This window comes from Maylandia zebra, linkage group LG9, assembly GCF_041146795.1.
Source record: "Maylandia zebra isolate NMK-2024a linkage group LG9, Mzebra_GT3a, whole genome shotgun sequence".
NCBI lineage: Eukaryota > Metazoa > Chordata > Actinopteri > Cichliformes > Cichlidae > Maylandia > Maylandia zebra.
The window spans coordinates 35,134,190-35,149,905 of NC_135175.1; the positions used below are offsets into that span (position 1 = coordinate 35,134,190).

Genomic DNA, 15,716 nt, shown 5'->3' on the forward strand with positions numbered 1-15,716 from the left:
TTTACCAGCTACTTTGTTCTCTCCCTTATAGAGACATTTAACTCTAACAAATTCTCGAGAATCTCATTTCTAATTGAGTAATTCTACTTTGGGGATTCTATTCTGTCTATTGTATTCTGAGAGTTATTCTGCTTTAATAAGTTATCGTATTATTCTGTTATTAGATGCTTTTCTTGCTGCTATAACAGGAAAGCGACCATTTAATTATTCAGTTTTAAGAAGAATAATGGACTTTGAGAGGACATGGAACCTGCAGGCTGATTAATGATGCTGAGACGCTCCTGTAAGCTGAACCTGGACTGAAAAAGACCTTCAGATGAGGTGCGTTTTTAGATCTGAAGACTGTTGGAGAGGGTCGATGACCCGATCTGGAGGGGGAGAGTTCAAGTGTCTCAGAGCGTGGTTCTTGGGACTGCTGACAGCTGCTGCTCAGCTGATGTAAATAAAACAGCCTGCGATTTAAAAGTGTACCAGCTCAGACATATACTCAGGGGGACGCCCATATTTGTGCTTATGTGTATCATGTATGTTTTTGAAACAAATCCTAAACTTGACTTATTGTTCTTATTGTGTTTACATGCACCAATAAGGAGTCTAACACCTTTCTACACTTACATTTCTACAAAAGTAAAGGACTGAAGGAATCTCTGTACGTGTGCATGGTTGGGGCGTGAGAACGTGGAGAATTTGTCATCCGTCGCCTTCTTTACTTTGATGTTAGTAAACAGCTGGAGCGTGACACAGCAGCAAGATTCATGCAGTTCTGCTGTAATGTGAGCAATGATGACCTTTGTGCAGGATAAACATCAAGACTGCCCGGATGGCCATCCTGCTGACAGATAACTGTCAGGCAGACATTAGATATATTAGCTCACTGCATAGTTTTATATTTTTATCTTTATGCTTCTCAGGCAAGTTACAAGAAACTCCACTATATGAATTTTATAAATATCAGAAGAAAATGTTTTAAAACTTGAATCTTAGTTTAAATTAATTAGAAGTTTACAAAATAGAAGTTTTTAGATTGCTTTTTAAACTCAACATCAACTGCTGTTGAGCCCCGGCCACAGTTTAGCTAATGATTAGTGATTAAAAAGAAAACCTTGACAAAAACACTTGATTTCATGTTGTTCAATTTCCACAAAAACTCTTTCTTTTCCTAGAAATGTAAGAGGTTAGATGTATAATACAAACATAATTACTGCATAGTTTGGTACTGATTACTTGAAATGGAAAGTGTGGTTGTGGCTACATTTATTATGCACCCACTAACGTAGCAGTTAACTGAAAAAAAAAAAGGCTCATAAACTATCAGTTTCCTAGAAAGGCTCGTCTAAATTCTTGGAGCAGTAGAAGCTGATCTTCAGGTGAATTTTGAGGTACATACAGAGGTATACTATAGGTGTATATCATAACATCTCTTATCAGGTATAAAGGGCATGTTGTGCGTCACTGTGAAGTACACTCATATTAATGGTCCAGATCTTTTTAAGTAAACAGATTCTTCAGTGAGAGGCTGCTCTGTTTTCTGATATGCTGGTAAGTCAAATATTCCTCTGAAGGCCAGTCGATAAACTGAAGATGACATACATGTCTTACTACAGCTACATCTCTCATACACTTTCCCAACAACGCTTCCTGCACATTTCAGATGTTCACAGGACGTAATCTCTAATCTATTGAACAGTTGGGTTCATATGTTGTTTGCACAGTGGCACAATTTTTCTAATTTTGCTTAAAAAAAACTCTTAAAAAAATGAAAATCTGAACTTGGATCACTATGATGTGATCCAAGTTCAGATTTCATTTTTTTAATACTTGGATGAAACTCCTTTGCATTTAATGACAGCCTGAAGTCTAGAAACTGTGACCATCACCAGAAGCTGTGGGTCTTTGTGGGTCTTAACTGGGCAAACATTGTCTCGAGTTGAGATCAGGAGACTGACTTTGCCATTTAAGAAGATCCCATTTCTGATTTCTCCTCAATTTCTCTTATCCTGAGAAACTGCCGTTTTTTCTCTTCCCATCATTCTGGGACAAATTCATCTTCGGTCTTTAGGTTTTTTTTTTCTTTCTTTCTTGTCTCTTTCAGATGTTTTCTGTCGAAGCCTAATCAGACCTTGCTGAGTGTAACCAGTGGTTTGCATCTTTTATTATGTTTTTTTTTTTTTAAATTGAAGACTTTGATTATGGCTCTCGTACGTTCTTTAGAGTTTTCGTGATTCAGTTAGATGTTGTCAAATTGTTTTTCTTAACTAAGGAAAGAATTCTGTGATCATCCACTTCTCTTGTCCTTTAGGGCATTTTGGTACTGTTGAGCTGGTCAGTGCAGTCATCATTTTTAAGACTGTTTGTTGAGCCACTCTTAAAAGTTTGACTCGTCTTGCTTTGTCTTTCCAGCCTAACGATGGCATCACTTCCATCGACATCTTTCACGGCCTGATATTTAAATTTAAAGTGAAAAGCTATAAAATACAAACTTAACGCTTTGATACTTCACTGGCCACAGGACTGCTGGCCAGTCAATTATCCAGTTAATTCACACTGTGTGTGAAAATGTCTGTAATTCCTAATCAGTTAAAGCAACACTTTTGTGAAACCCCTCAAATTAAAGCTGAAAGAATCCACTGTGGTGGTGTACAGAGGAAAAGTGAAATCTAATAACTAACCTAACTATTGTGTTTGCAGCCAAATATTAATTGAAAAAAAGCAAAAGTGGTCAAAATTAATTTTAGATCATCATTGGAATGATTACATACATATTTAAAGGTAGTTTCCTCCATTCAGCTTCGACTTGATAATAAAAAACGCTTCTGTCCTTACAAAGTTAACTTTAACATACTTAATAAACTGTTAATTAAAACTGAGTGTTCAAAATCTGTTTGAATAGAAACAATACCAATGAAACCATTTCTGGACGTATCATGTAGAACTGAATCTGTTTTTAAGGTGGACGTGCTGTGTGTCGGTACCATCGGTCTGGGAATGGGCTTCTGAGGTTTTTTGGAGCCGAGTTTCTTCATGGCGTTGTAATACTTCTTCTGCTCCTCGGTCATGAAGATGTCCTGTCCTCCTAAGTAAACAAACCAAGCAACATCTATGTTATTTTATAAGACTTAAGGTTGCCATCTAATGTTCTTACAAAGAACCTGCAAACCTGTTAATATATATTCAGACGCTTTTGCTTTGATTTAAAATGCGAAGCTGTAGAAAGTAAACGTGCGTTTCCTGTGCCATGTGTGACGCTGGTGTCAGCCGTGGTACTTATCTTTCTCTTCTGCTGGTTGAAGTTGTCGATGATGACACCGATGAACAGGTTGAGGGTGAAGAAGGAGCCGAAGATGATGAAGATGACAAAGTACAGGTACATGTATAGATTGATCTCCTTGATAGGCTGCTCCTCCACCTGTTCAGGGAACACACGGATCTGTTTCTGAGTTTCAGTTTGACTGTATTCAATGTTTGTTCCACCTTTAATCCTGTTCACATCTGACATTTTAAAGACATTATCAGTTATTAACACGACATCATATCAATCTGTTTAGATTTCTTTTTCATTGAACTTTAATTTGACCCTTTTTTGTTTCCAGTCCTAATCGAGCGCCAACATCCACAGAAGAAAATTAAAGATGACGCTGAAGTGGCGAAACCTGCAGTTCCTCTAATGTCCAGAGGAGGTGCTAAAAGTGATGCTGAACTCACTTTGAATCTTACTCTATTCAGAACGTGAAAAGATTCAGAATCACGTGCACATTCAAAATGTTGTCGTTACTCACAGCTCTCGAGTCCACCGCTGCGTACATGATATCCATCCAGCCTTTGAACGTTGCCTTGAAACCAAACAAAATCACAGAAATGAGTTAACTGTTGTCACTTTAACCTTACCAACTGTAGCGAGACAGAACCACTGATTTCTTTAGTGTAGGGAGATGTACAACTTTCCCACTCCATAAGAGACAATTATTCAGTTCATGTTCATGCAAACTTGTGATCGAAGTACAAATTTTATTCAGTTTTTTGAGGACAGAAGGCTGATACCCACTGACCCGATGTATGTATGTTTGCATGTGAAAGACTTTAAGATGTCGAGACTTAAAAGTCCGAGATGACTCTCTGGGAGAGGCAAGAATAACTTAGCTGAACACTCAGGACTGAAACATGTTCGTTTACATCAGGGGTGCGGAACTCCAGGCCTCGAGGGCCGGTGTCCTGCAGGTTTTAGATCTCATCCTGGGTCAGCACACCTGAATCAAATGATTAGTTCATTACCAGGCCTCTGGAGAACTTCAAGACATGTTGAGGAGGTCATTTAGCCGTTTAAATCAGCTGTCTTGGATCAAAACCTGCAGGACACCGGCTCTCGGGGCCTGGAGTTTGACACCTGTGCTTTACATGAACCTGACATGAAGGGAAGACATCCAGTGATTGTCCTCGCTTTATGATCCAAAAGGAATGGGTGGTGGGAATCTGCGGCAGATGTTAGTGCATGTGCAAAATCAGGGAAGGGGGTGTCGGGGGTGTTTGGTCTCTTCAGCTGTAGAAGGCTGCATTTTTGATTTGGGATTTCAGGTTGAGCCGTTTGCACTGACTTCATGTTTTCAGTTTAGTAAAATCACAATTCGCAACACCTGCAGGCTACATGAGGCTACATGAGGCTACATGAGGCTACATGAGGCTACACTCAATGCTAATGTGCTAAACGGACCGCCTACTTTAAGCAGCCATTAGCTGCACAGACTGCAGCTTTAAATAAAATCTCTTCTCTACTTTTCAGATGCTTATCAATAGAAAAGAGAGAAAAAAAATCACAGCTCCTGTTCTTTCTGTTTCTGGGGATGTCAAGCGAGTTTCTCCGTTCCCACGTCACCAAGGCGACGTTGTGCACATTTCCTCCACTCAAGAGAATAACTGAACAAAAAGGGTCTTGAAGCAAACCTCCTGCTTTATCAGAAAATTAGCAGAGAGCAGTACTGCTGCTGCGTTTTTCTCAATGAAGGATCAACAGGTCCATTTAGGGACTTCCGTCCTCGCCGAGAGAGGATGTGAGATGGAGGGAACAGAGAAGAAAGAAGGGAAACAGGATACTTTGGTCTGAGTGGGCACCTGCTGTCTGTCACATTTAGACCTGAAATCAGCTTGTCACCGCGGGTTACCACCTGTTGTTATTATGGGCTGTCAGTGAGAAGGGTTCACGCTGTAAAAGGATGTTAAAAAGTCAGCGATGACATTTACAGGTGGCTGCTGAACATTATTTTGTGTGGTTTTTGAAGCGCAGTGCTGAGTCTCCATAACTGAGCTGCTCCGTCATAAACAACGCCCGGTCAGAAGTAAATCCCACCACTGACAGCCAGCTGCGTAACACAGTCATCTTAAATTATCTTTTGGTCACTCCGTCTTTGATCCTAGTCGGGTGCCCAGACCACCTCAACTGGATCCGTTAGATGTGGAGGAGCAGGGGCTACTCAAATGGCTGAGCTCCTCACCCTGTGTCTAAGGGAGTGCCCAGCCACAGGTAGAAGGAGAGTCCTTTTTGGCCCTGGTATCTGTAACCTCTCTCTTTTGGTCACCACCCAGAGCTCGTGACTGTAGGTGAGGAAGCAACATAGATTGAGCGGTAAATGGAGAGCTTCGTGCTGAGTGCTGTTGGGTTATCTCCACAGTGACTTTGATGAGAAGCAGCACCTTCACTGACATCACGAGGAAGCGGTGCCAACCCATTATTTTGGGGAAGGTGATGGCGTGAAGTGACACTTTTCAGCTGTGCTAACTTGAATTTTAACAGGAGACCATTAAAAATCATACATATCGTATAATATTATTTATTGATGATTAACTGAGAGAACACACTGGATTCAGAATCTCAGTAAAGTGTCTGCATCACTTTTTGCAGTGTGGAGATATTTCCAGATGCTAATAGAAGGTTTGCCCCCACCAACTGTTGCCGCGCCGACCAGCCAAAAACAGAGATGTGCTGAGCAACTGGTTGCCAAGGCGACCGTACTCTGGCAACTCTTAAGTTCTGGGAGGCTGACGGTGAAAGCAGCAGCACGCCGTTCCACAACTTTTTTTATGGTCCTTTCGCCTCCTCCTCTGTGAAATCCACCACATTTCCCTCGACTCCAACCTCTCCGTCCTTTTATCTCCATCTTCGCCTTCTCTTTCACTGCTGTTTAAGTTTAATATTTCTAATTCTACGTGCACTTTTCCTCCCTCCATCTCTGCATTTCTCTCCCACTTGGCTGAAGTCGCTCTAAAAATAAAAGCCTCTCAGACGCTGATTGATTGGAGGCTCTCAGGACTCCCGTGGTGGGCGTCAGAGAGCGAGAACGAAGGAAAAAGGAGTGAGTGAAGTAAAGACAGAGAGAGAGAGAGAAGAAAATGAAGGTTTGCAAGGAAGGTGATGGAGAGATATAAAGGACGGAGGGGAAATGGAGTTGTAGTTGCAGTATTTTGCCCTGTCCGTGTTGTGTTGAATAACAGAAGATGGAGAGACAGGAAGGAGGGACAGGCAAAGAAAGAAATGGAAAAGCAGAAAAGGAAAAGAGAGCGAAAGGATGAAGAGCAAGAAACTCATCGTAAATTCTTTTATATCATCATGTGAAGTTTGTCGTTCTAACTCTAATGCTCCAGGCAGGCATGCCACTGCCAGTCTCTTTGTATCCTGAATATAATAAGTATAAAGGCTTTTCATTTCATATCTCATTATGTACCTGCGTTGGACTTTTAGTTACATGTGCAGTAAATCTTACAGTGTTGTTGAAAAGCTGGAGTAACAGCAACAGAACGTCATTTTTATCTAATTATGAAAACAAGCAAGTGACACGCAGCCGCAGACAGTTAACCCAGTGGTTTTCATGCTTAAACTGAACTAGGAGACATATTTATTTCATCAAATCAAATCTGTGCTGTATTTGACTTAAACGTGCGTCTCTGACATGTGGGCCAAATGATTTGCTCCACCACAAATCTCTGCAGCCTCCAGATATGGACCTTTTTTGCCTTATAAAAGTGGAAAATATTTATTGTGTCTAAACAATGAATTTGCAACAGTTGTTTAAATGTTTAGTGGTAAATACATTTTAAAGAATTGATTGGAACATTGTATGTGTCTGATGTGTGATTTGATCTTCACATATAATGATACGTGGTGTTAGGGCTGTTCGATATAACGATTATATCGGATGACGATATAAAAACATCGTTTCATTTTACGCTATCGTTTGTTTCGTGGTGTCGCAAAATAAACTGTTTACGGCAACATGTTTTCATGGTTCTGATGTCACTGTAGTGGCTGTATTCATTTCTTAAAGTTCTCTCTTTCTCTTATATTTAATATAACCACACTACGGACGGATAAGCACCTGTTTTTATGTGTTGACGTTAGCAACAACGACGGTAACACCATCGCGTGTCCGCTCATTTATGTGCCACATAAACCTTTCACAATAAAGCTCAAGATCCTGTTGAGACTTTTCAAAATAAACTGAATCACGTGAAAGAGCAGATTATTTACGGATGAGAAGTAAAAAAAGAGCCGTCAGGTGCTAAAAAATAAATCTTAGACTCAAACGTTAGAACAGGCTTTCCCCGCAGCAGGCTGTGTAATAAATACTCACAAAGAAAACGGCGTCCGTTACAACTTATGTCTAAAAATGTATCGTTTCATGCATCAGTTAAAACACTCGACTCCAGCTACATGGCGCCCAGCTGGAAACACTTCCCGCAAGTCGAGCTGCCCGAGATTCACAGAATTTACAGAAAATGTTACGTTTTTGTGATTTATATCGTTATCGGACGATATAATTCTTATATCGGGATATGAGATTTTGGTCATATCGCACAGCCCTACGTGGTGTCACAAACAATGGCAGTAAGAAATATAGTGAAATAGCTCTATAAAAATATTTTTACTTTGACCTCGGTTGATGTCAGCCAAATTTGAATTCATTGTTAAGAGTCCACTCTACATCCCCCCACAGTTTTATCAGAATTCATTCAACTGGTCCCTCTTTTGACCAATAGTTAAATAATGTAAAATCAAGTTTAGTTCTTGAGAAGCTGACCTATGTGGTTAGGAAAAGATCACTAGAATTTTTCATACATTTGGAAGATGTTTCTGGACAGCCCGTTCTCACTCCCGAGGCGTAACAACCTGATGATTTGTCACGTCCCGCAGCGTTCCTGAGGAATGCGAAAGGCGACCTTCGGCGTTGTTATGGTACATGCCAGGTTATGGGTGAAATACAGTCAAATGACGCTCTCGCGGTAAAACACGGTTCAGCCATGTATTGCAGCCCATGTATTGTTGGTTGCCCAGAAGCGTAACATGTTGACGATTTGTCACCTAGCGTAATATATTACGCCTCGGGAGTGAGGACGTGTTGTTCTGGAGCTATTAAAGACTGGGGAAGTTGAGGAACTGGAGGGAGAGCGGGGTAATGAAAATATGTAACTAAATTTGGGAATATATAAAGTAACCTCTACTGTTTTTATTGTATTTTATTTTATATATATATATATATATATATTTAATTTTTTAAGTATAATTTTTTTAATTTGTTTTTGTTTTTTGAGTGTCTTGTGTTTTTATTGCTTTCTTACTGCCATATGTTTAAAGTGTTTGATGTTTATGAAACCAAAATTCAATAAATATATGTTTACAAAAAAGAATTCATTCAATGGTTTTCCACTGATCATGTTTACAGACAGAGTGAGGTGCATGCATGAAAACGCTGCCAACAACAAAACCTGTTCGTTGGAAATAACTAATCAAAAATATGTGACTCTAAATAAATTCATGTCCGGAAACACAGATGAAGATTAACGGCTGTGACTGACCGTGAGAGGTATTATTTTTTTAATAATAACCTCCCAACAGATTTTCAATTATTTTTCCCATCAGTACCTCCCAGTTATTCACAGCTTATGTGTTACTTATTCAAATTGCAGTTTGTGTACCTGCCACTTACTGTAGGCAATGTGAGGTTTAAAACTGCTCTCATAAATGACAGAGAAGACAGAAGGCTGTGGAACGACAGCAACGTTAACAGGACAAAGAGAGGCAGGCAGAGTGGACAAGTGGAAAAGACAAAAGCAAGAGCAATGAAGAACAGGTGTGGGAGGAAAATTAAGGCGACAAATTGATGAAACGAAAAGACGAGATCAAGAGAGAGAGAGAGGGACGGGAGAAGCGGAAAAGTCAATCCTCCTACGGCATGTGGAGGAGACTCTCAGCTTTAATTTGTTTTGAAGGAGAGGATTTTTCACTTTGTGCCTCGATTTCTTCACTCGAACCTCTTTGTTTCCCTCAAAGCTTCACACAGGCGCCGCAATGACAGAATTTTGTTCTTCGTTTTCATCTGCGGCTCTGCCTCGTGATCCTGTTTCAGTGTGTGTGTGCTAGTGATTGTTTTGCACAGCTGCACTGAGATCTGTAGGGGGTAGAACTTCCCAGGGAACGCGTCTTCAAACAGGACATATAAAAAGAGTAAAAGAACCGCGGCTGGCGTGGCGAGTCTGAAAACATCCTACACATTTCCTGTCGTGTCACTCTCTCCAGGTCTCTGGGTCTGAATGCATTTTTTGAAAACACAAAGTAGGCAAGGAAAGCTGCGACCCACGCCATAAATAAAGCACTGGGGGTGCTTTTAGGTGTCTAATAACAACTTAAAAGTGACCTTTGTGAAAGGTCACATAATGAATCATGACTCACTGTGCAGCAAAACCCCAAGCTGGCATCTCTCTTTGCCAACTGTGAAAATGGCTTTTAAAAAAAGTGCTCCAACTTTTTCTCTCTACAGAGCACAGAAGCACAGGCAGCGGTGGGAAATGTGGGAAACTTCCATTCTGGCCTCATTATGCATGATAAGTCTGTGCATATTCACCGTGCATCATAATTATCTGGCTACCTTATTAAATTAATGCAAACGTGAAAATGTTGGCCAAAGAGCCGCTACTAGAAGCTTTCTTTTATTTAACTAACCAGGATCTGTGTGTACATCTGTATTTTTATACCTTAGTAAAAGAGAGAACCTTGGCACACGTTTGACCAGTAAAAACTGAAAATAAATCTTTCATGGAAACCAAAGAAATCTAAGTACAAATTTGAAAAGCCAAAAACAAAAAAAGTGGAGATCATAAAAGTCTCTGATTCCAATAAGTAAACATAAAGTATCTTACCACTTGTAGCAGGGCCAGGTACCCGGCACCCACGTTGTCAAAGTTGACCTTGACTTTGCTCCAGTAGTGCGTCGAGGTGTCGTTGTGGGTCTCGCACTGCGACTTATTGGTGATTGCAGAAGCGTCGTAGACTTGGCCCGTGCTGTTGACGCAGCGGCCAAACTTCCCGGCAAAAAGGTTGACGCCCATGATGCTGAAGATGAGCCAGAAGATGAGACAGACCAGCAGCACGTTCATGATGGAGGGAATCGCGCCGATCAGAGCGTTGACCACCACCTGCACGGAAACCAGCATTCATACGTACAGACAAACCATTTACATGTGGTCTCTAGTTACAGTAAATGTTAAGGTTTCAGTGTGTTGCTGATCAGGTGGTGGCGGAGCAAACCAAAATCAACATGCTCAAACAGATGGATGAACCCAGAAACTGATCAGAGACCAGAGTTAGACCAGACAACATCAGTGTTGCCAACAATGAATGACCACCTGACCAACACATTAATTTTAACAACACAGCACGCCATGCAGTTGGATGATAGACAGTATAAAAGATGGACATGTAAACTGTGAGTCACCCATTGGTTCATCAAGTCCTGTTTTGAACCCTCAAGATGAGCACTGGCATTTTAAAACTGGTGACAAGTGATTGGTGTATCTGACTGTGAAAGTGTATAATCCTCCTTTGTGACACTTTTCATGGACCAAAATGTACAAAACCGACTTCATTTCCCCCCAATATGACTACAGATGAGCGACCAAGCCTATAAACTCTAGGGGTGCAACGATACACAAAATTCATGGTTCGATTCGATACTTTGGTGTCATGGTTCAATATTTTTTTGATACAAAAAAATGTTCATGCCTTTTTAATTTGTCATTTATTAAAATTATAAATATATATTTTAGCTCAAAAATACAGTTTTTAAATTTAATGTTGCTGAAACAAGAAAATAATAATAATAAAAAAATCTATCTGATGGAGAAATCAGTCATCTTTGGAAAAGAGAGTTTATTACAGAGAAATGTCTCTTTCCAAAATAAAAGCTATACTATACGCTTCTTCTGGGTTATATTCTCAGCAGCATATTAAACATATCAGGTCCCCATAAGGAGAATCCTGTGCTAACGGCTGTCTAAATGACTCGGGTAAAGTTAGTAGCATGCGTGCTTGTTGTTTTTGTCTGCTTCCACTTGTCTTTGCACTAGGATGATGTCGGAGTAAATGTGCAGTCATATTCGTTGTGTTCCCACTAGTGCTGTCAGCGTTAATCTCGTTAAAATGACGTTAACGCCATAACGCGGCAAAACTCCCTTAACGAGTTACCGCTGGACGGCGTCAACACGTTAACGAGCTAACTGCGCTAACGCACTAGTTCCCACCAATTGAGCATTGCGTGGCACATCCGACATACTGTTTTACTTTTGTCCATGACTCGCTTACCTTCAGGGTCATACGTCACATGAAAACCAAGATAGTTCCAAACGCCAGATCTGAATGAGGGTGGGGGAGGTTCAATTTGCCATGTTGCAAGGAGAGCTTAACTTCTGTCTTGCTAGCTTGCGCTGTGCTCAGTGGATCTGCACTCGACAGTCCAGCCTAGGCGGAGTAGTCGAACGCAGATCCACTGAGCTCTCAGCACAGCCAGCATCGTCAGAAGAAAAGTTGCTAAAATAAATAAAAAATTTTGTATTGTTCAATACATATGCGTACCGAACCGAAAGCACTGTATCGAACGGTTCAATACCGATACAAGTATTGTTGCACCCCTAATAAACTCATCAGGAAAGTGTTTATTTGCTTCACTTTGTGGACTCGGAGGCTACGTCCATCTTCTTTATTGTCTTTCAGTCGGATGTGACAGAGGAAAAAAGTGACAGTTTAAATTCGACGTTGGGTCGAGAAAAGGCTGCAGAGTTGTAAATCACTACGGTAACCATCGGTTGCTTTATTAAAGTATATTTCGTGACCAGTTGGTGAGTTGTTGCTTGCTGTTGCTAAGTGGAATTGGTCAGAAAGAGGTATACAGTGCTTTTCTTGGTCTTCTATGTGGAAGATCCTGACTCGCTGAAACTAACAGATGTACCACAAAATGAAACCGTTCACCTTTGAAGGCAAATGATTATCCCTTTGCAGTAAAGCTGGCATTTTTCATGATTGTGCAACCGATTTCATACAGTAACAGCCAGCAACTTCCAGCAACCATTCCCCAACCAGTCTGAGAATACTCATTTTTCACAAGCAACCTGATGCTGACAGCAGATCGCCAGCCTGTGAAACTGAGGCCTAATGCAGCATCCAACACATATGGGAGAGAACACAGTTTCTAAATACATACAGTATTTAATTAATGTGACATTATTTTACTAGTTAATCATTTGTGTTTTTAATTGTATGTCTTCATTTTTTTTTTCAAGAAACTGACATTTTTCAACACTTAAAAATGTGAATTTCTTGAGTAGATTCATCCGACATGTTTATGTTGATTTACACTCTGGAATTATTTGCTAGCATTTCTTTACAACCTTAAAATCCCAACTTCTTTAAGTTACATTTAAGTGTGGCATTGAACGTCCTAATTCATTTTGGAGTTTTAAAATCGGACAGTGGATCTATACATAATGTTCACAGAGGTTTATGTGACGCAAACCCGACTTGAAGGTACTTGAAGTTTGTTTTATTTAAGGGTTGCATACAGATACTATGCAGTTCAGTGCAGGTTAAAGTGGTTAGTTTGCAGTGTTCTGACAAAGATTACAGTGATGCAGTATCGGGCTGCTTATATCTAGGGTTGTTACTAGGTTACATCAAATCTAGCAGACATTAATTTATATTTAAGTTGATGATGCTGATTAGATTCACCCGCTAAATTCTGCCTTTGACCTTACAGTGTCCACTGGTTTGAAACCAGCCATGCAGCTCGTGTGACTTGTTTAGGTTGAATCCTGTACGTCATGATTTGATTTATTTTATCAGCCTTTTATAAAAAAGGAAAGGCAGTGTGAACTCACATGACTGTTTTCGCCAATTACTTGATGAGTCCTGACATGCAAGAAGTAGAAAATTCTGCTCCCATGTGAAATAAATGCAGTGCCATTAATCACTCGGTTCTCCTTCATTATGTGATTTTTATTTTTCTGAGAAATCCACCGTCCTGCTTCCTATTGTTGCAGATCTATAGACGGCGGTGAGTCAGCTTGTGTGTTTGGTCGTCCTCATCTGCACTCACAAAGCACATTTACGTCTTGTGTTTTTTTTATACCCAGAATGCCTTGCTGAGTAAGCAATGTGATGCTGAGTGCTGAGCATTTTTAAATTTAACACAGAAAATCATCTGTTTAGTCTTCCAGAGAGCGAGTCTGTCTCCTGCAAACCCCAAGCTGCTGTTTGATGAACCGAAGAGTTCAAGTATTCTTTAGGTTTAATAAAAAAACAATTATGTTATGTGTTAAATAATTGTTATGTTAACCCCAAAATTAATTCCATGTTTTTAAACATTATAAGGCCACATATTCTCTTGTGAGAGCTTTGATACATAAAAGCTTTCCTCATAAATTCCCACCATTCACATTGCCCATTTACTTAGTTTTGTAAGTTTTATGTTTGTTTTTCATGTTTTGAAATATATTTCTACACAAAAGAATTGAAATCAAAATTGTGAGAATGATTTTCTATGAACCAAATATAGTTTTGTGTTTTCTAAATTTGTCATTAAAGTCTGACGTTAGTCTTTTTGCAGGACAGGGGCGTGGTTTCCAAATATTTACCCACAGCTACGGCTAATATTTGAATGTAAGTGAAAGGAGTGTGCTGTCAGGAACATTCGTCCTCATTTCAGGAGACTGTGTTTGCAGGACACCGACTCTGTGCTATTCACAGTAATACTGGTGACAGAAACACAAACAGTAACTTGATATTTGTCTCCTGCTCACAAAGGCTGATGGACATAAGTTAACATGAAAGAGAAATCAGAAAAAATACACATCAAATTCACAGGAGGCAATAAAACAACACAGCAAAAAGAAAGAAAGAACTAAATTCAAAAGAAGATGAACCCGTCAGAGAGCAGGAAGCAGAGAGTAAAGTTTAATATGAAGTGACAGATAAGAAATGATAGGATGACACACGGTGAGAAAACACTGAGGGGATGTTCATTACAAACACACCTGGGCACAAACATGTCCTCACTTCAGTTAGTTGATTTATCTTCCTTTATATCTAAATAATTCAGTTCAGTCAGTAATTCTAGAATTTTCCAGAGAACAGATTAGCTGTGTTACACTAATAAAAACTGCTGTAATAATACATTTACTTTACAGTAATTTGCTGTTATGTGTGAATTACAGGCGAATGATGTAAATATCTTCCGTGAAAAAATATTTTTAGAAAGCTACTGTATTACACATTCTTTTTGTAAATTTAAATGTTTAAGTTTAATTTATTAATTCAGAAGCATTAACTGTGATCTGTTTATGGAGAAGTACTAAACTGTAAAAACAGTTTATACAATAAATTATAGATTTTTACTATTGCTTTTACTGTAATTTAACTTATTGATAGATCAGTTACTTTTTTCTATTTGAATCATATATTAATAAATCTAAATTTTGAGCCATCGGGCAGCCTGCACAAACTGTTAACTAAGTTGCCCTTCTTTTTTTCTTCTGATTTGTAGATCAATAATATGCAGCGGTATGAATCCCTGATGCGTTTTCCATTGTTGATCCGTTTTTCTCACCAATCAGAAAGCAGTACACAGTCATGTAAAAGTACATCCTTACTACCTCCATAGGACTTAAAAGAAGCCACATGCTGCTGATGAAATACACTTGATTAATTGATGATCATCAGTGTGAGCTCCTCCATAAAAGTGTGTATGAGTTAACACAATGCCACAATCCTCCCAGATGGGAATTTTTCGGCAAATAATTGCAATTTTTGGACACTCGCACTTTATGTAGTCCAGCGTTGATTGTCTGTTATATGTAGCACCATGGTCCCGGAGGAACACTGTCTCGTTTCACTGTGTACTGTACCACCGCACAAGGTTGAAATGACAATAAAGCCACTTTACTTGAAAATCAACCCAAGGTCAGACCGTGCAATGCTGCACTGTCCACTTTCTGTTGTAACAAAATAAATTTCCCATGTGTGGGATTAATAAAGGTTATTTCATCTTATCTTAAAGAAACTGCAAAACCCCCAAGAGCTTCACCTTCTGCTTCTACATCTTCAACTCTACAGACCTCAGTAAGCATGTTAAATGTTAAAGTCCATTACAGCACATCAGAAAAACACTGAACTCCACCTGAACAAACCACAAGACTTCTGGATTTCCAATGGACAGATGAGATGAAAGTGGACAATAATCCCAAGCACGGCAGAAAATCTACAACAAATACCTTCATGTATACACACACACACACACATATATATATATATATATATGTATACACACACACAAACACACACACACACACACACACACACACATACACACACACACATATATATATATATATTCTCTTATATCTCTTTT

The 15,716-nt window shown here is 39.5% G+C and overlaps 1 protein-coding gene across 1 annotated transcript in view; it reads right to left on the reverse strand.

Moving 5' to 3' along the window:
* Positions 1-15,716, reverse strand: part of LOC101467375 (sodium channel protein type 3 subunit alpha) — a 262,766-nt gene that overhangs the window by 13,726 nt on the left and 233,324 nt on the right. The window contains exons 27-30 of the mRNA XM_024803636.2: positions 10,180-10,455; positions 3,777-3,830; positions 3,269-3,406; positions 2,973-3,077 (exon numbers count right to left, since the gene is read on the reverse strand). Coding sequence (XP_024659404.2) covers positions 2,973-3,077; positions 3,269-3,406; positions 3,777-3,830; positions 10,180-10,455 — 573 coding nt within the window. The remainder of the gene's footprint in view (positions 1-2,972; positions 3,078-3,268; positions 3,407-3,776; positions 3,831-10,179; positions 10,456-15,716) is intronic.